Raw genomic sequence first — 23,377 nt, forward strand, 5'->3', positions numbered from 1 at the left:
GAACTCAATTCCAGCGGAACTTCCTAAAAGATGAAACCTTTAGTGGAACTCTTTTGGCAGAGGTTGCTGAGAAGCTCATGGGGACTCCTTTGTTTTCCTGGTCTTCTGCTTCTGTTACTGGGCCTTTCTTAAGAACAGGCATGGCAGGGTTTCTGCTTCCCCTCTAACTGGAGTTAACCGTACCTGAGGTAAGGAAGCTGGAAGCAGTGAGCAGTCTGGTATGAAACGCTCATGGCAGTTTCCTTGAAGTAAAACTTAATTTCCTTTCCTGTTAAACACATTGGGTGGACTTGAGAGACTTAAGGAACTTTTCCCCTTTAAAGAAACCCTGCACGCGGGGTAGCCGTATCCTGCAAGTGTAATTTTCTGCCCTTCTCAAATTAGCTGTTTTTTCCTTATAGAGCAATAATAACAAGTCAACAAGCACACATATACCTAATTTTTGCAGAGAATGAACATCCTCACACCAAATCTTCTTGTCTCCCAGACCTAGGGTGTGCTTCCACAATGGGAAGGGCTGGAACTGCTCCTACACAGCAAAGTCCAAAATGTCTGTTAACCTTTGCAGCCACAGAAGCATGCAAAGGGGTGGGTAAGGGTCATGAGATGTAAGCTGTGTAATGCTGAAAGTGCTGGGGAAATAAGAGGGAGAGTAAGCCTTCAGTACAAGTGATAACTGCATACACTTTCAGTCAGTTTTGTGCCTGTGGACCTCAGGTTAGTTCTAAGCATCGGGCATCCATTTATTTGCTTTGTAACCTGTCTTCTGTTCTTTGTCTCTCCATTAGATGTCCTCATTGGGCAATTGAGCTCTATTTAAAGGCCATCTGAAAACTTAAAGATAACATTTTTACCTGGGAACTGTGTGTATATTCTCATTTCCTCTCCATGGGTAGGATTCATTCCTTGACCTGTCTTGCCTGGCTGAGAAGTAGCTTGCTGGGAGGACATTGCCACAGAGGGTCAATTAACTTAATAGGTAGTTTAATGAAGGCTGTTCTTTGAATTCTGTTGATGCAGCTACGTCAGCTGGGTAGGGAGAGAATTTTGCCCTTTCTGATGATGCTGGGCTAATTATCTTGGGCTAATCACAAAGGCATTAAGAAGCATGTAATGAAGCTATTCCTGACTAACAGCTCTGGCACCTCTATTAGGAGGAACATGTCACTGGGAGCCTTGGCAGTACAGCAGTGCTGTCACATTCAGCTTGGCCTGAAAGCAGCATGGGCGTTGAGCTGTGTGCTTCTTGAAGCTGTGTCAGTGAGGTATGAAATTAGGGATGGTTTATGGTCTACCTTAAGCAGAAGTTATTGAGACTGAGCTTCAGCTTTTCTGATGTTCTTCAGGCTGATCTCATTAATTCAAATGTAGGGTTTTTTCTTTGAATCTATCTTTGCACATTTCTAACATCAAAGTGAAAAGAGCCTCAGAAATCCCTGGAGTTGCCGTGTGAAATGTGCTGCATAAAATTGGTGTTACAAGCTATTGGCAAGAGCTGCATGAAGGAAAGAACTGAGCAACAGATGATAGCTAGTTTAACTTTTCTATAACTTCATATTAATTAAAAAATGGGTCGAGGAAGCATGTGATAATACTGTAATCTTAGTGAGGGAAAAGATCCGCTCAGTACTTTAAGCCATTTGTGCTGTATGGGTCAATTCAGGTTGATAATGAAAAGTTGAACTGGGAACGAAACAAGATTCTTTGAGTCAGCTGCTTGTTTGAGAGGAGCTAGTGCCACCTTCTAAGAAGGTGATATATAGAATCCTAACAGTGGTCTCCACTGAAATACATTTCAGCTCAGCAGTTAATGACAGGGGCAGTGCAATGCTGACTAATAAAGCTGATCCATCTCTTCAAATGCCACCTCTTCGGCTGTTTTGATGCAAGTGATACATACAGAACTAGTGTGTTATTACAAAAAGCCAGCGTCCTCTGGCTTTAAATCTGGTGTTTCTGAGTTCTGGCATGGCACCTCAGGCCACAGTCTTTCTAGAAGGGATGCAAGGAGCAAGTAGTGGCATGTGGATCCCCGTTGACATGTGTTAAAATTTATCATGTGAAACAATCCGTAGAAAGGGGAAAAGAAATATGCACAAAGGGAAACTTGTCCTCTACACTTTCAAGATTTAGCTGATTGTAATGTACTAAGGGGGCAGTTCTGTTACTGTTTACCTGTCTCTTTTGACTAGAGATTTGAATGAATTACTGCAAATGAAAGATGAGTCCTGTCAGGCAGGTTTACATGAAGCCTGTGTTTCATGAGGAAATGCTTACTATCCTTATTCTTCCATTAAGAAGCTTTGTCTGGCAATTATGTTAAACCTCTGTAACCACTCCATTGCACTCATTTTAGAGGTCAAATTCTGCAGGCTGTATTAGGAGTAACTTCCGTGCCTGTGACTTAAGAATGCATAATATTCTCACCTTGCCTCACCTCTTTGCTTTGGCAGACGAGATACGGACTGCTGAAGTTATCTTAAAATCTGGAAAGTCTTTTGAACTGTCCTGGGCAATGGTTTTGCCATGCACACAGGTAGAAAGGAGTGTATGTAAGATGGGGGAGTTTGTATTGTCTGGGGACACTTGTATAAACTCCTTTATTTTATTTGTGGGTGTATAAAAGGGCAGAGTCCACAATGCTGTGCAAATAATTGACCTGCTGAAGTTGCACAGCTTACTGAAGGTATTGCTTGTTGATGTGTTTCAGTCTGCTGGATGCACTGTGCACAAATGACACGTGCAGACCAGCTTCCCTGGAACCATGTAACAGGGTCCAGGGTCAAGCTTCTGTCTTTCATTTTGTCAGCCCTTGCCTGAGGACCGTGGTCCCTCCTGCCTGCATTCTTGTTGCACAAGAGCCCACTCGTTTTGTCCTGAGCTAAGATTGTGTTGCACTCAGCCTGGATGAGAAATAGGGTTGTGAATGTGATCCAGGAGTCAGTGCTGTACACTGCAACTCAGTTTGACTGTATTGTGTTTCCCTTAGAAGGGTTTAAATGCTCTCCCTGTAGTTTCATCTGCTAGTGGACCTTCGTGGCTCGCTCTTGTAGAGGCCTGACGTAACACTAGGTAGGTGCAGCAGGGTGGAAGTGGTGGTACAGTTTCCACCTGCCTGGGCATTGCAGTGACCACAACTCATATCACATCGTACTTCAGTCTTGACGACCTTTCTGGCAACTTGTAGGTCTCTGTAGTTATAGCAGGCATGCAAAGAAATGGCTCTTCTTTTCCCATCTTATTTCCATATTGCTTTGCTGCCACAAGGGGGTAATGTTGCTTCTCCTCCTTGCTTTTTGACTCCTTGTGGAACCTGAAAGTTTCAGAGTCCTTGCATAAGGAAAACAAGGTAGCTTGCGGACCCGCTTGCCCCCCTACACTCCCCCAGTCTTAAATTGCAGCTTATCCCCTTAGTTACCATATGTTTACAAGTTCTTCAGTGTCTGGGGAAAGGCATGAATGGGGATCCAGAGGGGAAATGGCTCTCATGCAGAATGCAACCAAGGGAGGAGCTTTCCTAAGGGTTTGAAAGGGATAGATGTAGATCTTGGGTGAGCAGGTACTTTGTGATATGCAAATACCCAAGAGCTAGTGCTGTAAAAGACCTGCCAACTTTGCAGAATTTGCCAACTTGGCAGAAATGGTCTGGACTCCTTGCTCATTGCCTACTAAGCCTGGAGCAGACTTCTCTTTGCTGTCTGCCTTCTCAAAGGTTTCGTTTGCATTTCAATGGTTGCTCATCCATCCTCAGAAGGCTTCCGTAGTATGGGGTGTATTTTGTGGATGACTACTTGGCAGTTGTTGACTGGAGTCTGGGCAGTCACTTTTTCCACGGGGTTGTGTTTATTTTCTCGTTCAAGTACGCCTTGAACTGTTACCTAAGGTTTTGGGCTTTTCCCAAAGAAGGCTATGAATATGTTTGGGCAAATAAGCATGGCTTACTCATGGTCTCTTTTGGCTCTGATCTGTAGATAGGGTGTTCACTTGTGACAGAACTGGGACCGGTCTGTGATTAAAGTAGATATCCATTCCTGCCCAGCAGAGGTGAGTGCTGTATGTGAAAAGAGTACAGTCACTTTTACAGCTTGTTCTTGAGTTCGTACTGGAGCCTGAGCTTCTGGGTTGTGATTTAAATGGCGAGGCTGTTCAGGTCTCTGCATATATTAGTGTCTGGTAGCCTTCTCGCTGTGCAGTGCACTGAATGAAAAGGTGCATGTCACTCATATCCTAGCCTTAAATACAAAACAAGCAGACCACTTCCTTGCCCCCTGCCGTGGGTACAGAGTTGCCTACAAAGAGACAGCTCTGTAAGCAAAATCTATCACCTAAATAAGAGAGTAGTGCTACTCCCTGTACTTTTTTTGAGGGGGGGAAGGAGGAGGGAACTAAAGCAGGAGGGAATTGTCTTGCCTAAAGCTACAAACTGCATCTTGTGATGGAGACAGAGCACATACCTAGTGTATTCCATCTTGTTTTGTTCCTTGTTTCACAAAACGCATGCTGTTACTGTTTTTTTCCTAATTGCTTACAGCAGTTGTGGCTTATTCAAGAATTTAATATCTATTGTGGCAGTGATGTGTTGAGTTCACTGGAAAAGGGGGAGTTAAGCAGGAGCAGGGCACATCTCTCAGCTGTGGAGAATAATGGTGCTGGCTGCTCAGACTGCACATCAGTGGGGATGTCGCCTGTGCCAAATCTAAATGGAGCTACCCAATATCATCTCCCCATCCCTTGCATTCAGGCCTGTTATTTGTAGCAACCTTGCTAGCCTGGTGTCCTGGCATTTGCGTTCAGCATTTTGTTTAAGCTTATGGTCTGTAGATCTTACTTGTGCTGTGGAAGGAAGGATCTTCTGGCAAGCCTTGTCACCTCTATGTGTAATCTAATAGTTTTGGAAAAGATTATGCTGTGCTGCTTTCAGATTTGGTAAGAAATAATTCCAGAGGTGCTTATTACAGTTCTTGAAAATGGTGATGGTGAAGGAATATCTCGAGTAGTTAGTGAGGAACAGTGGGGTAAGTACAAGTTATGAATGGATTTGCAAGCAGAGGCAAGAGGTTCAAAACTGAAGTGATAAGGTGACATAAACAGTCAGACATGATCACTAGGTGTGTTTATGGGGGATATGTGCTGGCTGTGGGCAAACATAGCAAGTATTTGTTTGGACTTCTCTAAAAACGAAAAACACAAATGAGTTTTATCCTGAGAATGCCACCACAGCCTGAACTGTTGGAGAGGCTGCCATGCTATCTAAATGGTTGGTTGATGTCTACGTGAGCTCTGAGGTTGTTATTGCTGCTGCCCTTCCAGCTTTGTGGTTGTTTTCAGCAACCTGTTGTCTCCATGTGGGCAGGAAGGACTTGGTTTGGCTGACGTGATAAGAGTTTCACTGTGCCCTTAGTAGTTGTGTAGAAGAACAAGGGAAAGAGGTGCCTGTTTTCTTGCACAAGTGTTCCTCCCCACGCCTGTGCTGGTTTCTTGATTTAAGAATAATATAAGGTTGCTAGAGCCCTTTTACTTCATTAGTGAGAGCTGGTGGGGGGAAAAAATGATGCCTCGTGCTTTCCCTCTCGCAGTGACTAATAGAGGTCACCCCCTGCTGCTGAGATTCCCTGAGTACTTTGGAAAGCTGAGCATGAGTCTTTGCCAAACTTGCAGAAAGGCTTGGGCCTTCTTTTCTATTTCTTTGCTTGAATTAAATATATGGCAATGACTGTAGCACACAAAAAGATATTCTTTTCCCCATGTTATTCTTGCAGCACTTGGCTTGCAAACTAAGCCAGTACATAAATCACTCTGTTTTCTCGGGTACCTTCGTGGTGTTTCCCTAGTTGAAGCACTGCCTTTCTCCCACCTCTTCTTTGTAGGCCAGGCCTAGCAATGAAGCATTGACCTCTAAATCTGCAGTCTCCAGGGAACAGACCTGTTTCTCTATAGGTGTTTGTCTATGGGACTGTTCTGGGACTTCTCTTTGTGTTCACCTACCACAGCATGGCAGCAAAGGGAACTTGTTAAAACTGAATTCCAGCAATGTTTCTCATGAGGGTGGAGGAGCTGCATGCTTCCAAACTGGCTTACTCTTCTGCTTCTGCTGAGGAGGAGTGAGATATAGAGTTGGGTGGGTTGTTTTGGGTGTAGTTTTTGTGATGCTTGTTTTGTTTTGTTAGATTTTTTTGAGGAAGGCCTATATATGAGATGACCATACAACAACTATCTTAGATAAACACAGATTGCTTAGAAGTTGAAAGACAGCTGACTTCAAACAGATAGCTATTTGAGGATACCATAAAACATACTAGCTCTCAGCTTTCCTACAGACACAGAAGTGTGAACAGCTTCCTTCTCTTGAAAGCTGTCCCTTGTTAGGCTGCCTGTCTCCCGTGCTTATCTGATTGTGGCTCCCCTCATCCAGCCGCTGCAGCTTGAGCATGTCCAGACAAGCTCCCTTGACCTGCAGCAGTTGCTCCTGTTCCCATTTTTTACTTCTGTATATTGAGTTCATGTACTTGTAGTGTTCTGTCTAGGGAATGATGCTTAACTCATGATGTCTTTGACATGCTTAAGCTATCTAGCTGTGATCTCTAGAGCTTGTCTAGCTTCAAGTAAGTGATGTTACTAGTTTGGTTTTCCTTTTGATGAGAAACAAGTTATAGGCAGACCTCAGACCCTCTATTTCAGGCTTGCTTAGCTAAAAGCTTTCTGTAGCTTTCTTGAGTGTGGGGAGGAGCTGGCAGTATAGTGTGCCTCTTTTATGCTAATACAAGCCCTTAATCATTAGATGTGCAGTCACATATATTGCGTACGTGCATTCATTCTTCACGCTCTTTATACATGCACACAGCACGGTGTGCCTAAGGACAAAGTGCCCTCATCCAATTATTCACCCCTTATTACAGAACGTGGGCTGGAGAACTTGCAGTAGAGCAGCATGCAGCTACTCTCTGGGCCTGGAGCAAGAGGAGAAGGACTTGTGATCTGACTCAGTAATACAAGTGTAACCAAAATAGTGATGACTCTCCATCTCTCCAGTTGAGCCATTCTGGTCTGTTGAATAGCTAACGTGCATTTGAAACATTTTCCACATACATATTTAAGTGCTTGTGCCAAATGGCTGTTTGTGTGATGATGTAACTGACCCCCTCCCTTGCTCTTCTTGAGAAAGCACCTGCTGGAAGTGAAGGCTGTGAATAAACAGGGTTCCTTATCTGCCAGGAAACTGACTCATTTTTCTGCTTGAAATGTATTAAGGAGAAGCAAATGCTTCTCCTGCCTTCCTGAAGTGGGAGGGGTGGGGTAAGTGGCTGAGCTGCCCTGCCAGTCATCTCTTGACCCAACTCTCTTCGTTACTCCAGCTTGAACAAGAGCACTTTAAAGGAAGTGATTGATGTGTGGTGGGACCTCTGTTTTCATAGCCGTAGAAGCCTATGGAGATAACGATATGGCTTCTGCCCCCTCAGGAAAGACACCTCCTCTTCAGTTCCCTATGGAGAAACAGGAGCCCTATGTAATTATCCCAGAAGCTGACGCAGATCTGTGTGCGTGGGTAAGCAGAGATTTCTGCTGTCCACACAATCTCTGGTTTTGGGAACTCCCAGAACAAGAGAATTTGAAGCAGACATTATACGTATGAAGGGAGGTAGAAGAGCCCTCAGGAGAGTTAAGCTGTCTGCATGCTGAGGGAGTTCAGTGCGTTGGCTATGTTTTGGCCATCCTTTCAAGCCTGTTATCACATGATGACTAGGAACTGATTCTCTCTAGCTGAATTTCTGGTAATAATCATGTTGCTAAGGGCCTAGGTGGATGAATGTGATGTCTTGTCTGCAGGTTGACTGAGGTACCTGCCCATTTTGAGCACTGGTGTACAACTGCCACTCCAGAACAAAACAGCAGTAACTTAAGCTGATTAAAATTGCTTATCCCCGCCCTGCTCCTCAAGTTTTGCCCCTGCAACAAAGATGTTGCTGATGTGCAACATCTTTCATCACTCTTCTCGTATTGGAGTTATTGCCAAATTAATCAGTGCAGCCATAGCTGCTCTTGACCCTTTTAATGTCTATCATGGATATGTGCTTCCACTCTCCCATTGAAATAACGCATTAATCATTCCCTTGGTGCCGTATGATGAGGACCTCTGCATAATGCTCACTCATCTTTTGGTCTGATGCATGGCCTTTGTCAGCAAGTGAAGTAATAGGCTAACAGCGTGACCTTGGGTTCACTTAAAATCTGTTATCTTCTTCAGAACCACTGACCCTTCCCTTTGATGAGCTCCAAAGGTGCTGTTTAACTCCTGTGGCATCAGGTGATAAATGGAAGTTGAAGTTCCTAGTCCAAGAGCAGGGGTGCAGTAACAGCACAATTCATCATGTGGCATTACTTTCTAGTTAAACTGAAGCAGGTAAACTTTAAAAGGGTTAAACATGTTCTTCTTGAAACTGCTTCCTGCCTTGTGACTAGGAGAGCTCAAATCCAAATGCTTGGCTCTGCTGTTTGAACTCTTATCTACAGTTCTTGTGTTGTGCAATTGTGCTCCTTTTCCCTGTGCTCTTTCCCAAATGTACTCCTTCACATCCTGGCTGAAGACCTGATGTGCTGTCTGTTTTCTGACTGAGAAAACCTTACAGCTTGTTTTCTATGGGATTCTTGCCCAGAATCAGTGAAGGAGGTTTTTTTTCTGGTAACTTTTCTCTCCTGTATGAAGCCTGCTTCTCTGACAGCTCCACACCTCCAGCTGGGAAGGATGTCTTCTCTGTCCCTGGATGCCCTTCAGAGTTAGCACAAGTGTTTTTCCTTACAAACAGACTAGAGTGTTCTACAAAGGCCATGTATGGAATGTACCTGTGATCACGTACTACGTCTTTGTTGTCACTGATTTCCTGAAAGAAAGGACATTTTCTTGCAAACGGCATTCATTATGTGGAATAAGTTCAAAGAGAAAAAAGGTGATCAGAAGAATGCCTGACAGGGCTTGGATACTCATAAGAAAGGCAGCCACCAGCTCTTTCCTTACTGAGCAAGGGGATGGAGGAGCTAACTTGGATAACTGCCCAAGTGAGTGTTGAGGTTTTCATCAGGAGTGAAATGCTCAGGATATTTATCTCTTGCAGATGGTTACAGTTATCTTAAGAAAAGTTTGACCATTTTGTCTGTTTCTTCTCTTCTAATTGTCTCCTTCTGACCTGTCTTAATTAAATCTTGATGCCAGGCTGACTGTGTCTAACCATAAACATGCAAAAGCTGAAACAGTCTAGAAATGTTAGCTTAGAGGTATCAGAGCAGATTATGTTAAGAACTTAATTTTAGAAATCATTTTTTCAGGCAATCTTTAGAACTGCATACTGATTGCTTTTTTATTTTAAGCTTGAACATGAAGCTGGTGATGGCAATAATGTTTTTCTCTTTGACAAGAACTACAAAACTTTCATGGAAAATGAAGCTGTGGAACAAAACACTTGATGGTTTCTGCTTACGTGTTTCAATTTGTGCTTTGAAAGTTGAAGACAATACGGAGAGGTCTGAAATGATTTTTCCCTATTGTTCTGAGAAAAGGGAAGGGAAAAATCTCATGCAAGTGGATTGAGTTGGATGAGTTTTGGTAAGAATAGTTTTGTAGTATTCTACCGAATCAGAAGTGATCTCCAAGAACTGACGTGGTTTGTTAACAGTTAATGATTGAGCATTCATCTGTCTTCATGCTTCAGCCTTCTTGTTATCTTTAGGTTAAACATTGCTTTGCCCTAAGAAAGGAGATGACTGAAGGAAATCTAGTTTTAAATTGTTGCTATTCTCTACATTCATATGAGGAGCCAGGGGAGCGCATACAGAGGGACAAGCGCTCGGAAGAACTGAGCAGTGGCTGTAAATTGGAGTGCTGAAAAAGAGATGTAATATGAAGCAGTGCAGTAATTTTGCCTCCAAATGGATAATATAAAAGCCTTTCCAGGGAAGATATAAAACTCATAGAAGCTGCCAGTGTTAATACAGTTCTGCTTCAAAGGATAACTATGAATTCCTCTCTTAAGCTCTTTTCATATCTGAAGGCTGGGACTGTGGGAAGTGTGCTTTATTTTACTGGTTTGCTTTGGTTGTTGGAGTGCTGCAGCAGCTCAGGAGGATGGCAGCTGACTGAAAACCTTTCGAGTTTTAGGAAGCTAAGGCTCGGTGCTGTTTGTTAGTGCCCCACTTTTGGATGGGGAGGAAAGCCCCATGCTTCCCTCGGTGTTGCTTGGAGTAGTGCTACTCAGTGACGCGTGCTGTGACAGCAAATCTAAGTAAGATGTGTAGGAATTGGATATACTTAGAAACTGAGAAGTTGAACTTGCTGCATTTAAGGATCTTCTCAAAGCTTGCTGGAATGAATCACTCTGTCCCAAGAGGCTTTGGTGGTGATCCTCACCCCTGTGGGGAGAGCGCGGGTATAGTGCTATGGCTGATGTGCTGTGAGGAGGCTTCGTGACTTTTTTCCCCTTGAGCTGTAGCTTCTGGCATCCAGCTGCTTCATTCCCGAGAAATTCCCCTTTCCTGCTTGCAGTGTCTTGTGTGCATGCACTCTGTCTCTTCCCTTGTCTAAAGCTGTCCTGTAACTTGGACCTTTCTTCCCTTTCCCCCTTGCCAGCAGTTGCTGCTGTTTGCAGACCTGAGGTAATAGAGCGGTTGTAGAGTGTTTGTTCCATAACTACTGATGTCTGATAGAAAGAAAATGTCTGTTGAGGTCTCAATGCTGCTGAACAGAGGCAGTTTGGATCTTCTTGTAGTAGTTTTAATAACTAAAAAATAAACCAACAAAAACCCCTACAATTTCCCTCCTGTTTTATCAAGCTAGGCCAGAAGCATCTTTCAGGGTGAGCAGAGTTAATCTTCATCATTGCAGCATTGACTGACAACCTGGAGGATGATAATGTGTGATTTTTTTTCTTTTCTTTTTTTCTGGTGAGCGGGGGAGGAGAGTGGAAATTGCAGTTTCTCTACTAATTGTACTTTAGATGTCATTTGTGACAATTTCATATTGTCTAGACAGAGATAGCAGAGCAATTGCTTCCACAGAGCCTAGTGTTAGCCTGTTATATATCTGGGTAGCAAAAATGGGGGGTGTGGGAGAGGAAGAGGGTGCTGTAAGCTCCAGAGAAGGAAGATTCAGGAGTCAAGCATGATCTACTGAAGTGTTTCCAAGGGCGATGCAAGGAATATGCATTTCTGTTCTTTTTGCATGCTTCTCTGTTGGAAAGTCAGACCTTTAGTGGCTCGCAGTTCCCTGTTGCAGAGCTGCTTCTATTCATCCATGGATTATGTTTATCCTCCTTAACGGAATTGCTCTAAACCTCACCATTTACCATGGTAGGACATTGGGCTACCTTACACTTTGGCTTACTGAAAACAAATAGTCTGTGTTTCTTCTGGGAATTTGGGTGACAAAAGCTATAAATGTGGGACCAAAGACTTGATAGAGTGCAACATGACTTACTTCAGATAAATGAATCTGTGCCTTCCTGGGGAACCGTAGGTTACACTACCAGTGTCACAGATGGGACACTTTATTGATTATTTTAGCAGTGGATCTGTTATTGAACCCATTTGTCAGTACCAAATGCGTTTGGATCCATAGTCTGGGCCTCCAGGGCTCAGTCTGGAATGAGTTACTTAAGTAATATATTTTATTTGTGTTTAGCACTCTGGTTTCAGTATGGATATTGTTATTCTCTGTAGCATCAAGTGCAGAGATGGTCTGTCTGAATCTCATGAGACTGGACATCACCTTGGTTTGATTTTTTTCCTACTACATTTATTTATAACCACCAGTTCATTGCTCTGTGATCTGACAGAGCACACTTATAGGACAACTAAGAGCTACCAACCAGGCTTAAAGTCAGCTATAGCTTTTAGCAATTACCATTAACTGAGTTATCCTTGTCCACCTGATCTGAATGTGGCCCTTGTGTGCCTTGGTGTGAGATTGGTCTTGGAAGGCTCTGCTGGGAAGGCTGCCTTAGCTGAGACTGTTCAACTCAGCGCAGCCTCGGAGAAGGTTCTGGGGGCTGTGTTTAATGGAGTACACTTGTCAACCTGCTCCCTACAACCCCGTTACTACTGGCCATCTTAGGGTGTCTTCATGGTGAAGGAGGCTCTCCTAAAGCAGCAGCCTCCTGCTGCTTCCTGAGTTGCAGGCTGTTCAGGTAAAATCACAGGGATTTACCTGGATATCCACCCGTTCTGTAGCTCAGGAAACTCTTGGTTTGTGTTTTACTGAAGTAACACATATCGGCTCTCATCTGGGGTGCCAGGAGCCTGGTAGAGCAAGGCCTTCAGCTGTTTATTTCAAGGATGAGATGGGATGTAGAGGTGAGAACTGTAGATTCCCTGAAGTGCTGTTCCCAAGCCAAGTGGTGGCAGACCCACACCAAGTTACTACAATGTGCACCCTGCTCCTGCTTCCACACCCTTCTGGGGTCCTCTGGTTGGTACTGTTTCCTTCAGTGCAGCTGCTGGCTGCTTTCTGAAGGTGACCCTTCTAAGTCAATGGTATTCTCGAGACAATTGCCAGCTTTTCCAAAGGTGAGAGGAGGAATATGGCTGGAGAGTACCTGGAGACTCCTTTCTAACAGAGCTGGCTGCACGGGTCATTTTGTATTGTAGCTCTTGATTTTGCTGTGTCATTTAACGGATAGACCCTGAAAGGTCAGTAAAGAAGGTGGCATGTAGAGATGCCACTCTCTTTCCCAGCCCTCTTTTCCACTAGGAAAGAGTGTGTAGTGTATAGGTGCTAAGACTTCTAACAGGGATGATGAGTTTGGTTGTTTGTATGTGCACATTACCAGCACACCATAGGCATTGCAGGAAAATGACATTAAACATTTGCAGTTCTGTGTAGGTTGCTTGCATCTATGAGGAGGCAGTTGCTGTTTGTAGGGCTGTGCCCCTGCCAGGATTTGTGTGCTATGGGAGCTCATTCTCCCCAGTAAAGTCCAGTGATTAGGCAGGATGGTCCAGGAGGGTGGCAGCCTCAGCACATCCAAGCTGCTTGCAAACTGCTGGTTTTGGAGTGTTCTGCACAAGCAGCTCTGAAGAGCAGACTTCTAAAAAGCATGTTGGCATTGCAGTGACAGTAACCCAGTCTCTGAACCCTGAGACAGTCGTTCAGAAAGGGACCAGCTGATTGAATAGATAGAATATCCCTTCTGTTAATTTTGATCTGTTTACCTTTCCCCCTAGAGGGAATAAAAGCAGTTTATATATGATGCAGGTGATGGGTATACCTCATAAGCATAGGACTTCAGGTATACCTCATAAAGCTGTTGCAGTGTTCTGGATTAGCTGCTTTTGCATATATTGACATATATTTGGAGTAGGAGGGAGGGTTTGATAAGGCAGGATTGAAGTATGATAACTTTCTGGGGAGCCAAGGGATTCAGAGTATCTAGAAGTGTTGAAGGTTAGAGCTTTTGACTTGATAACCTGGGGAATTAATTCAGCTCAAAGTTTTAAGAGATTTAATAACTGTTCTTGAATAAGACAAATGGTTGCCAAGCAACTTCATGCCAGAGAGGACAGGATTTCTTGTCTTCTGTAGAGTCCCAGTGCTTTGCAGCAAGTACCGAGTCTCTCGAGCTGACACTTGCCTTCCTAAGTAACTGGAGCGATCTCTTGCCATTTTCTGTATTCTACATTTATAATGTAAAATTGAAGTAATATTTATTTTCATTTATTGCTGGAAGGCAGTGAAAATTTGCCTTGAGATCCTGATGCTGCCGGAAAACACACTCATTTGCATTGCTACTGTCTTTATCTGGCTAGAAATGGGAAGTTGGGTGTGATTATATCTGGTCCTGCTTCCTGCTTCCTGGATGGATGCTTGCTGTCCTGCATTGCAAATGCTTAACTGCGAATTAGAATTGTGGGGTTAAGACTGATATGTTTAAGCCTTTCTTGACAATTGTGTATGTAGATGACTAGAACAGATGCTTTGTTGGACCTTTTTGACTTTCAAGCTACAACAGTTTTCATGAAGTTATACAAACTGGAAAATAAAATTTAGCAGGAGTTTGGATGCAGAAAGACTTGAAAGATATCTTGGCAGCCTTATAAGCTTTGATAGTTGATTTTTCTACTCTCCACACCCACCCCAAATCACCCTTATTGTGTTAATCTAATGGCTGCAACAGGCTTGAATGAGTCAGTCTTGAAACAATGTCATTCTCTGCTTTATGACAAGAAGCTAGATAGAGGTGCTTGTAGAAGCTAGGGTGGAGGACATGTTCCTGCTATATACTTCTGATTCTGCTGCCTTCATGACTCAGACTTACTTTTTGCATATTCAAGCTGTCTGGCTGCATTTGCATACATTTGCTTCTTGAGTGACGATTTCTCATCTCTGCCTGTGGCTGATTAAGATACAGAGGAAACGAACATTATTATTTCTTTTTGTGGCTGAAAACCTCTCTTTCAGAGCCTTGAAGCTAAGAATGAACATCTTACTGTGAATTAACACTAGCAGTGCCCTTAAAAACCCATATGCCAAGGTGTGTTCTTTGACCCTGCTCCTTGGCCCATTCCTTGTGTAGCCACCTTTGAGTAGGTAAGAGTTTGACAGATGGCCAATGCAGCAGTGTTTATAGACCTAGCAAATGATGGCTTATCTCCAAAGGGGAAGTGTCATCTGAATCTTTCTCTTGAAACCTGTAAGTGGGTTTGGGACCACCCTTTCTTACTTGAGGTGTTCTTTCTTCTGTGCAGTGAGAATATTACACTTGAATAGCTGTGTGGTGAAAACACATATGCCATCAGTGAGTGATTCAGTACGTTTCAGAATTCTCTGCCCTGATGACAGAAATAGTCTTAGGAGTTTCAGTAAGTAGGGCATAAATAAGGAAGATATTCCTGAATGGTCTTTGACTCCATCATTTGTTTTTCCTTTGTAGGAGGTTGCTGGAGTCTTCCCTCATTTCGCTATCTCGCTATGATGGAGCAGGGTCCCGGGAACATCCAATCTACCCAGACCCAGCCAGGTAAGAGCTAAATGCAACCTAACGGCATTTAAGTTTCATAAATAAAAGCGTAACTTTACTATAACTCCCTAAATCCTTTGGGAATGGTTCATATATTGAGCCCGTCTCCTCCTCAGTGACTTGCCACAAGCACAGGGTGCAAACCAAATGAGAAGATGCTATTAAGTCTGGGAGAGAATGAGGAAAAAGGAAGAGATTGCTGTTGAAGTAAGCAGATAAAGCTTCCTGAAATCATTTGGGATGGAGAACACTAGGTGGCAAGCAGGTCCAACAGTAAATGAGATGATATCAATAAATTTGAAATCTCTTTTGAAGAAAAATGAAATAAAACCAAATAGCCAATTCAGGAGTAAGGGAGAATGAAGTCAAGGCAGGTGGGAGCTGGTGTGAGCAGACAGTGTGCTTGGAAGGATGGAATGTTTCCATAAATGTATCAGTATGAGAAAGAGCGTAACCAGGATGTTATGTATACTTATCTAAGAACAAAATACTGACAGTTATTTCTGAAGAGTCATGAATCACTGACATTAGACATGGAAACACCTGTAGTGCTGCTTAATCTTCAGAAGAGGTGGGAGTGTTTCAGAGGACTTGGAAAAGCAAACAGTTATCAAAAATGGAAAGGGGTGATCTTTGCAGTTTCTACTTGGTGTATTAAGAAAGCAGCAGATGGGAAAATGTGACCTACAGACTCTGTCAAAAGAAATGATAGAATCGTGAACAGCAAGCAGCTTGGGAAGCTTTCGAAGAATAAATCGTGACAAATAAGCTTCCCTTAGATGAGTTTAACAAAGCTATGAATGAGGAAGATTTGCTAAGTGTTAAATATATCTGCTTTAGCCTCTTAGGGGACCTCTGGCATAGCTACATGAATTGAAGGCTGTTAGGATTGATCATAAAGGAGAGTACAGGAGTACCAGTGTGTGAAAATGAAATATCTAAGTTGCTGAAGGAGGTTTGGCTTTTTGTCTATTTATTTATTTCACTTCTTTACATCATTAACAACAAAATCTGCATTTTAATACAGATGATGCTCTAAGTAAAAGTGCTGAAATAAAAGGCTGTGTCACAAACTGGCCAGACAGTATAGTGATGCTGGTAAATAACTCCTTGCTGTCTCTGTAGATAAAGCCTTGTACAGGTGAAGTCTTACATTAGGCTTTTTTCCCTGAAAGCTGCTTTGTAAAGATAATTCAAAGGCTCAGGAATGATGTAAATAAACTGTAGTGAGGGGAAAGTAAGGTGGAGTGTGCTATGTTTTTATTTGAGGTGGCTGGAAAACCAAACTAGGTAACTGCAGAAGGTCTTGGTGACAGCATGTCAGAATGATGCTGATAAATGTAAAAGCTTTCTAAATGGCAATTGATTTACTGACAGGTAAAGGAACTGATTAACCTGGAAAGATGAAAATGATATTTTATAAATGTTAATTAAAAGGTATTACTAGAGTCAGGTCAGTTTATGAATGCCAAGAGGTGCTAAATGGCTGAAGTGCATGATTCCTTATTTCTGGAATGCATTGTTCAAAGCAGGCAGATTTGCTCAGCAGAGATCGTAAGAGCTCATTCTGGTGCTCTGGGAGCTGCCTTTTAAAAGAAAAGGAGGAGGGCCTGCCTAGGTTACTGAATTCTTTCTTTTTCCTTCTGTCAGATCTCTGCTATGATGAAGTTCAATAAAATGTGTGTAAAGGGGTCAATGCCCCAGACCTTTCCTAGCGTAAGGAACATTGTCAGAAATACTTTTCACCTTGAGGCCATTTTTGAAGCAATATGATGCTCTACATCTGACAGTTCAAGTGGTTTTAGATTGTGGTAGATGCTATAGTAGCTTGAGTTCATGAGGAGGTTTGAAAGAGAAGACCAGTGTTGAAATCTCTTCCAAGAGGGTTAATTCATTCCATTAAGTGTCACTGTCCTTTTCAGAGGATGAGATTCATAGGTGCATAATCAGCATGAGCTGGAAGTTTGAGTGGAGTTAAATCAGTCTTCTTCCATAAACCTCACTGGTGTGTGGGGCTAGTAGGATTATCTTATCTGCCCCTTTAACTTGTTAGGAATTGGGTATGTGATTAAAAGAAATGTTACTGTGTGAGCTCTTTTTGTAGCATCCTAAGTTTGTAAGAGAAAGATAAGACTTTCAGATGTTCTTAAAAAACAAAGCGGAAAAGTGAAACAAAGGAGCATTAAATATAATAAACATAAATCTACAGGTGTATGTGTGTTTATATATTAAAAATATACCTCCTTAAGACCAAGCTGTCTCAAACAGAGTTGTGGGTTTTTTTCCATTTTATTTCTTCATTTTAAACTATATGATATGAAGAAGTTATTTCTGAGAGAGTACGTGTGCGTTAGTTTTGTTTCTGCATCTACTGTCTGTAATGGTGTCACACTTGAATAACCTAGGTCAGGACTGAGGCAGGGAGAGCATTTTATGAAGTTCCATCAGGTTTAGAATGAATATTCTGATGTGGATTGTAGCACTCTTTCTCAGTGCCCTTGATGAACTTCTCTAAGGTCAGCTTGGCTATCCTGTCATTCTCTGCAGTTTCCATATGTACTGAGCTCAGAAAACAATCTGCAGGGGAATCAAATAAAGCTGTCATCAAAGAAACCTACATTATTTTCTTTCTTAATACAAATACTTAAAAAGATGCTCCCAGACTGCCTCTGTAAAGCATCACAAGGGTGTTTGGTAAATGCATTCTCTAGAAAAACATCTAAGCTGCTAGAAAGTTACTGGGAAATAGACCTTAAGGCCAACTATTGTGAGTTGCAGGATTAAGTGGAATGGAAGCAACCAGAAGTTGGTGTCTGCTACCACCAAGGGCTGGTGGTATGTATGTGACCATAGATACTACCAAGAAATAATTGACACCAGTCAGGTAACCCCTTTGAAATGTATGTGCTGACTGAGAGACATTTGGAGGTGTGAGTGAACATCCTGGGCATCAGCATCAAGACAAGGTTGATGAGGGGTATTGGTACTTCTGAAATGTTAGGGAACTCTGGGGTCTGCACAGCAGTGTAGTGCTCTTTGATGCAGATATACCAGTTCTTGTGGCTTTCTTGGGGACTGGGTCTAGACATTTTCCAGTTCATGTTCCTGTGATTTTTTGTTCTTTTTATTCTAAAGAAGATACCAAAATGATGGAGGATGAAGAGAAGCAGCCTTTGTGTAAAAAATTTTCCTGTTGTCCATCAATACAGCCAGCTGGTTTGGATATGTGGCTGTAGCTGAGGACACTGTTGTGTTGTAGCTTGCTCTTTGGTACTCGTGATGCCCTTTAGAGCAAGATAACTTCACCTTTACTAATGTTAGCAAAACGCTTCCTTCTCTCAGTTGCATTTCTCACTGGCCAGCCAGCAGCACTGGATAATGTGGTTGTTGGATGAGATGGCTGTTTGCTTCTACTTTGTGCGCTGCAGTGTTTCTCCCACTCAGTGCCTAGTTTTGTGGTGGTCACATATGACGGCATAGCCTCTCCCCTTCCTACCCATCTGTTCCAGCAAATGGGCTCCAGTCACCTCAGAGATGAGGTTAGTTTAGCTCTTTGGTGTTGTCAAATACCAATGTCCTGTGAATGCAAACTTGGTTTAAGAACTATTGAATAACCTCTGTGCCATGTCTTTATGGGAAGCACAGGTGAGACATAAACAGGCTAGGCAGCCTGCTTTGACTGTTGTGTCTTTAGCCAGCTGGTAGACTAACTTTGGTCAGGGGCTGATTTACAGTTGTGTTCAGTAGCTGAGTGAACTGAAGAGATACATTTAATGTTAACCGGTGTTTCTTATGCTGCTTTGCAGGTTTCTGCTCCCTCCAGGACAGTTACACCTCTTATGCTGGCTCTCAGCTCTGATACTGATTTGTTATAACTGTATTCCAAAGACAGATAAAGCCCAACAGTTTCTTTTTCCCCTGCATGCACTCATCTGCAAAGATTAATTCGTCATTGCTTGGAATATGTTCCTGCCCTTTTGTACTTTATGCTTTTCACCTTCTCTCTATATCAGACTTAAGCTTCTTGTCTTGTCTTTAGAAATCTTTTCCACAGTCTGTCCAGTCTGTATTCCGTGTGCTGTCAGGAAGATGATTCTGGCATCTCAGCATCCATTATGGCCAACCTTTGTTGCCTACTGTTTCTTGTTCTTCTAACAAGCATCATTGTGTTTTCTTCTTATGATGTGCTGTGCTGCATAATTTGAGAAGACTTAATGCCTGCAACACTCATTCTTCATCTCTCATTCTTCATCTCTTTCTGAAAAACTCTCCCCTGGTGTGATTTTTAGCAAAGAAAAAAGTTTCAGTGATTACACTGCAGGTCTGCTGAGACCACTTTGTGCATGTTTTCCAGTGTTGCCTTGTTTCCAAGTTCCTTTCTTCCTTTGTGTGCACATATTATGCTGTAGACTTATTTTTATGCATAAAGAGAGCCTTTGGCTTGTGACGAAGGCCAAAGAAGAGAATAACTCCTCATTTATGAGTGCACTGCTGTAATGCCTTGCTTTTTTATATTTGGTCTATTAAGTCTTCGGGGGAGTAGAGAGAAGTGCTGTGTTTGTACAGCAAAGCCTTCTGCGTTACATAAGCATGAACAGCTTTAACTCATCAGACAGTGCATAGAAGATCCATGAGGAATCCAAAACAGTGTGTGGTTCCCTTTACCCTCTTGCTCTACCTAGTGACTGGGTTTTTAGATCCCCGAGCCTGTAGTCTGTCTGCTAAACTTGCCTCTTTACCAAGATGGCAGCCTACTTCGGTGTGGGCAGCTTACCTTGGGGAAGAGATTCTTTCCTTGTGTCTGCGTGACTTCTAGTTCTGTTCTTTCTTGCCATCTTCTCTTTGCTTATAATGTACTGAATGTATAGCAGAATAGGAGATTGAGTCTCGTTGGGTGTCTGCAGCCAAAACAACATTAATACAATTTATCCCTTGAAAAATTAGTACATTGTTTTTCATGCTGCTCTAGGGTGCAGTCTCTAGAAATATTATTAAATGTAATTTTCCATTGAAATGTCCTTTAGGGATAGCAGAGGGCTTTATCACACCGGGTCTGACTTATTGCTGCTCATGCTGTAGTGGATGTGAAAATTATCCATATATAAGCAAAAATTATTCCCAATATATTCCCATAGAATCAGCACAGCTCTGGAAGGGAGAGAAGATGAAAGACTTCTAACAATCACAGTCAGTGATAATGATGGCGTTTTTATGGCTGGTTGTAGTGTAACATAGTGAAACTGTGTGGTGGTGGTCACTGTAAAGTTAAATGTATCCTCAAGAGTTTTTGTGGCGAATGGTGATGCCCACTGTAAGATAAATTTAGCTTGAAACTGAGCTGAAGACGTGTAGCATTCCTGTAAGGCAGACAGGCCCCTTCTCTTTGTGATTGTAAATGAGTGTATTTTAATCTCTAGACTATCCTCTGGAATTCACTGTTTGTTTGAAGGGATTTACTTTATTTTTCTTTATTTAAAGCTGTTCATACTTTGATTTGTAGATTAAAATTAGTGCTGCTCTCTCTATTATCAGTCTCTTGCTCATGGTGCCTTTGTAGGAAATGAGTTTGTATTTTCATGATCCTGGGAAGTACCAGTCTGGTAACTTGAATTGAATACAAAAGAACAAAATCAAACACATGTATGGAATGGGGTAGGGAGCTAGAAGTTACAGGAATAGACATCTTAATGTCTAATTACTTGGGGAGGGTTATTGTCATCTCCCATCCTCCCCCCAAATTAGAGTTCAAGTACAATCTAAGTAAGACTAAAGAAGTGATCATTCAAGCATCTGAGGTCTCTGGACTTTAACAGTGAGTAACTGTGCCACAGAAAGCATGTGTCCTTGGAAGCAAACTTCTCTGTGCTGTGGCTGAGCTTTTTGTATATAGGTACTGTGTAGTTGTTCTGTCTACACAAGAAGGGATTCATCTGGGAGTGTATAAAGGGAAAATTACTTCTACTGGCTTTCTTTATTCACTTTGTCTTGCTCATGAATAAAATGCAAACAGCCAGTTGTGTGATATGCTGTTGCTCTCATGGCACTTGGAACTCAGAAGGAAAAATAGGACTGGTTGTTGTTGTTGTATACCTGCGTAACAAGTCCATGTATCTCTTGTTCAGGTTGTCTCCTGCTGCGTATTATGCTCAGAGGATGATCCAGTACCTTTCCCGGAGGGACAGTATTCGACAGCGCTCTATGCGGTACCAACAAAACCGACTTCGCTCTTCCTCCTCCTCTTCTTCCACTTCAGAGAACTCAAGCCCATCTGTAGAGGGAAACGATCTGGAATTTGAAGACTTTGAGTAAGTATGCATGCTGCTGTGTCCTCTTGCTTGAGTCTGTTGTCAGCACAAGACTGCTTTGTGGCTTCCCACAGTTTGCCAATCAAAGACATCTCAGGCTTCCTGTAGGAACAGTTTAAGTTAAGTCATTCAATAAATAATTAGAGCAGTGATTGCTACAAATGGGTTTTGCCATTTCTGTTAGGAAAATTAAGGATGCTTTAGGCTACCTTCAACGCATCAGGCTATCTCAACCACACTTAAAAGACTAGTTAAAAAAAGAAAAGAAGAATCTCTCATGGAACAGATGGGGAGCCAAGAGTTTATTAGAGCTTTCAAATATTGAGAGAGAAGAGGAACCACTAAGAGTAACTGAGTAACTGTGTCACAGAAAGCATGTGTCCTTAGAAGTAAACTTTGCTGTGCTGTGGATAAGCTTTTTGTGTATAGGTACTGTATAGTGGTTCTTTGGTATAAGGCTGTAGGAAACAGCCAGACATGCTCTGTTACTTTTGCTTGTTCTATCTGTACAGCTTTGTCAAATTAGCTGAAGTTCCTGGTATTGTATTTTTGGAGGACTTGGTGATCATGAGTTTGCGTTAAGGCTGTTTCCTGGAAGGAGAGCAAATGGCCTTTTGTGTCAAAGTGAGGAATGACTCTGCATCCAAACCTTAGAAGAGTACCGCTGTGAGCCACTGTATTTCTTTCTGAGTGGTTCTGACAAACTTATAAAGTCTGCTCTCCAGCATCTGCTTTTGGGCTTCTAGTGATACCCGGTGTAATCCCAGCAAACAAATTTATTGCAGACCCTTTCCAATAAATGGTAGTAATGGCTTGCTTAGATGGCATGGAGACTGAAAAAGCTCAGGAATTTAGATTAAAATCCATTTTAGAAGGAAAGAGAATTTGATCTTTCTGGTCTGTGTTCAGTCACTTCCTTTTAAATATAGCATCTTCCCTGAGTACTTTTAAGTATTTTACTGATTTATTTCCCCACACCTCTCCCCTCCTTGCCTTTTGTTTATATTGTGATTAAAACCTAGCGTGATTCTGAGCATGGTCATAGAAGTAGTCTTCAGTGGTAGTGTATTAGGGAGGTGTGTTTGATGGGAACAGTGAACTCCTCTAAAATTTGGGCTTTTATATTGCTGCTGCCAGCAGAGGATGCTGTCAACTTTGCTACTATCATGATGTTCATGTTCCCTTGCTGCAGTGCCCCATACTTGAGATGGCATGTTGTTAAAACTCCACATCCTTTGTGTCAGGGTGAAGTCCCTTTATGAAGGACACTGGTAACACCAGCTATTCCCGGAAATGCAAGATATTAATCCCTTTCTCAGTTTTTAAGTAGTGGTAGACTTTTTTTCTCTCTCAGAATGTTGTTCTGTATAGCTGTCATTTCATGTTTCAGCAATTGAATATTCAGAAGTACAAGGTGAGTGAATGTCTTCCCCTCTCCTTGTGGCCTTGTTTAAGATGTAAATGAGGGGAGATAATGCAGAAGAATCTCAGCCTGGTAGCTTTTCCTAAGCAGCTTTGTGGTCTAGAAGAGGAGAAATACGGCGGCTTTGTGAGGCGGATGCTTCTCAAGCACCTTTATTTCCATTATTCCATTTTATTTGTCTGAGGTGGCTTGTTGTGCTGGGCAAATAAAAATAGTAAGTTTTTAATTCAGAGCATCGGGCAAAAGTCTGCAGAGAAGTGTGTTCCCCTGCAGATAATGCTCACACAGTGAGAGCACCCAGTCAGGGAAGCAATTCAATCAGCTATGCTAAGGTTGTCTTTCATTTCATACTGGGCAAAAAGGAGTGTTGATTCCTTAATGCGCAGTGGCTGAATTCTTTGGTTGAATATTTCATATTGAATTCTGGTCTGTGCATTCAAGACATTCTGCCTTTTCCCTTCTCTACTTCGTTATTTCTCCTGGCTGATGAGAGGGAGCTGCTGTGCGGGGGTCCTTAGAGCTGGAACTTCTCGTGACTCATTTGATTTCTTCTGCTGACACTTCACAATGAAATATCTCATCCAGAATTCTTGCTTCTCTTTTTGGCTCCTGTATCCCCCCCTTTGCTTGCTCATATGAGCAGAGTCGTG

General features: G+C 42.4%; 1 protein-coding gene across 3 annotated transcripts in view; it reads left to right on the plus strand.

Annotated features, from left to right (window-relative positions):
• Nucleotides 1-23,377, plus strand: part of AMBRA1 (autophagy and beclin 1 regulator 1) — a 130,774-nt gene that overhangs the window by 17,786 nt on the left and 89,611 nt on the right. For all 3 annotated transcript variants that reach the window (XM_061343529.1, XM_061343530.1, XM_061343532.1), the window contains 2 exons: nucleotides 14,913-14,999; nucleotides 21,122-21,304. In XM_061343529.1, the coding sequence (XP_061199513.1) occupies nucleotides 14,913-14,999; nucleotides 21,122-21,304 (270 nt within the window). The remainder of the gene's footprint in view (nucleotides 1-14,912; nucleotides 15,000-21,121; nucleotides 21,305-23,377) is intronic.

Source organism: Neopsephotus bourkii, unplaced genomic scaffold, assembly GCF_033783945.1.
Source record: "Neopsephotus bourkii isolate Nb327-2 ecotype Australia unplaced genomic scaffold, CSIRO-AGI_Nbou_v1 NB_1825, whole genome shotgun sequence".
In the NCBI taxonomy this organism is placed as follows: Eukaryota; Metazoa; Chordata; class Aves; order Psittaciformes; family Psittacidae; genus Neopsephotus; species Neopsephotus bourkii.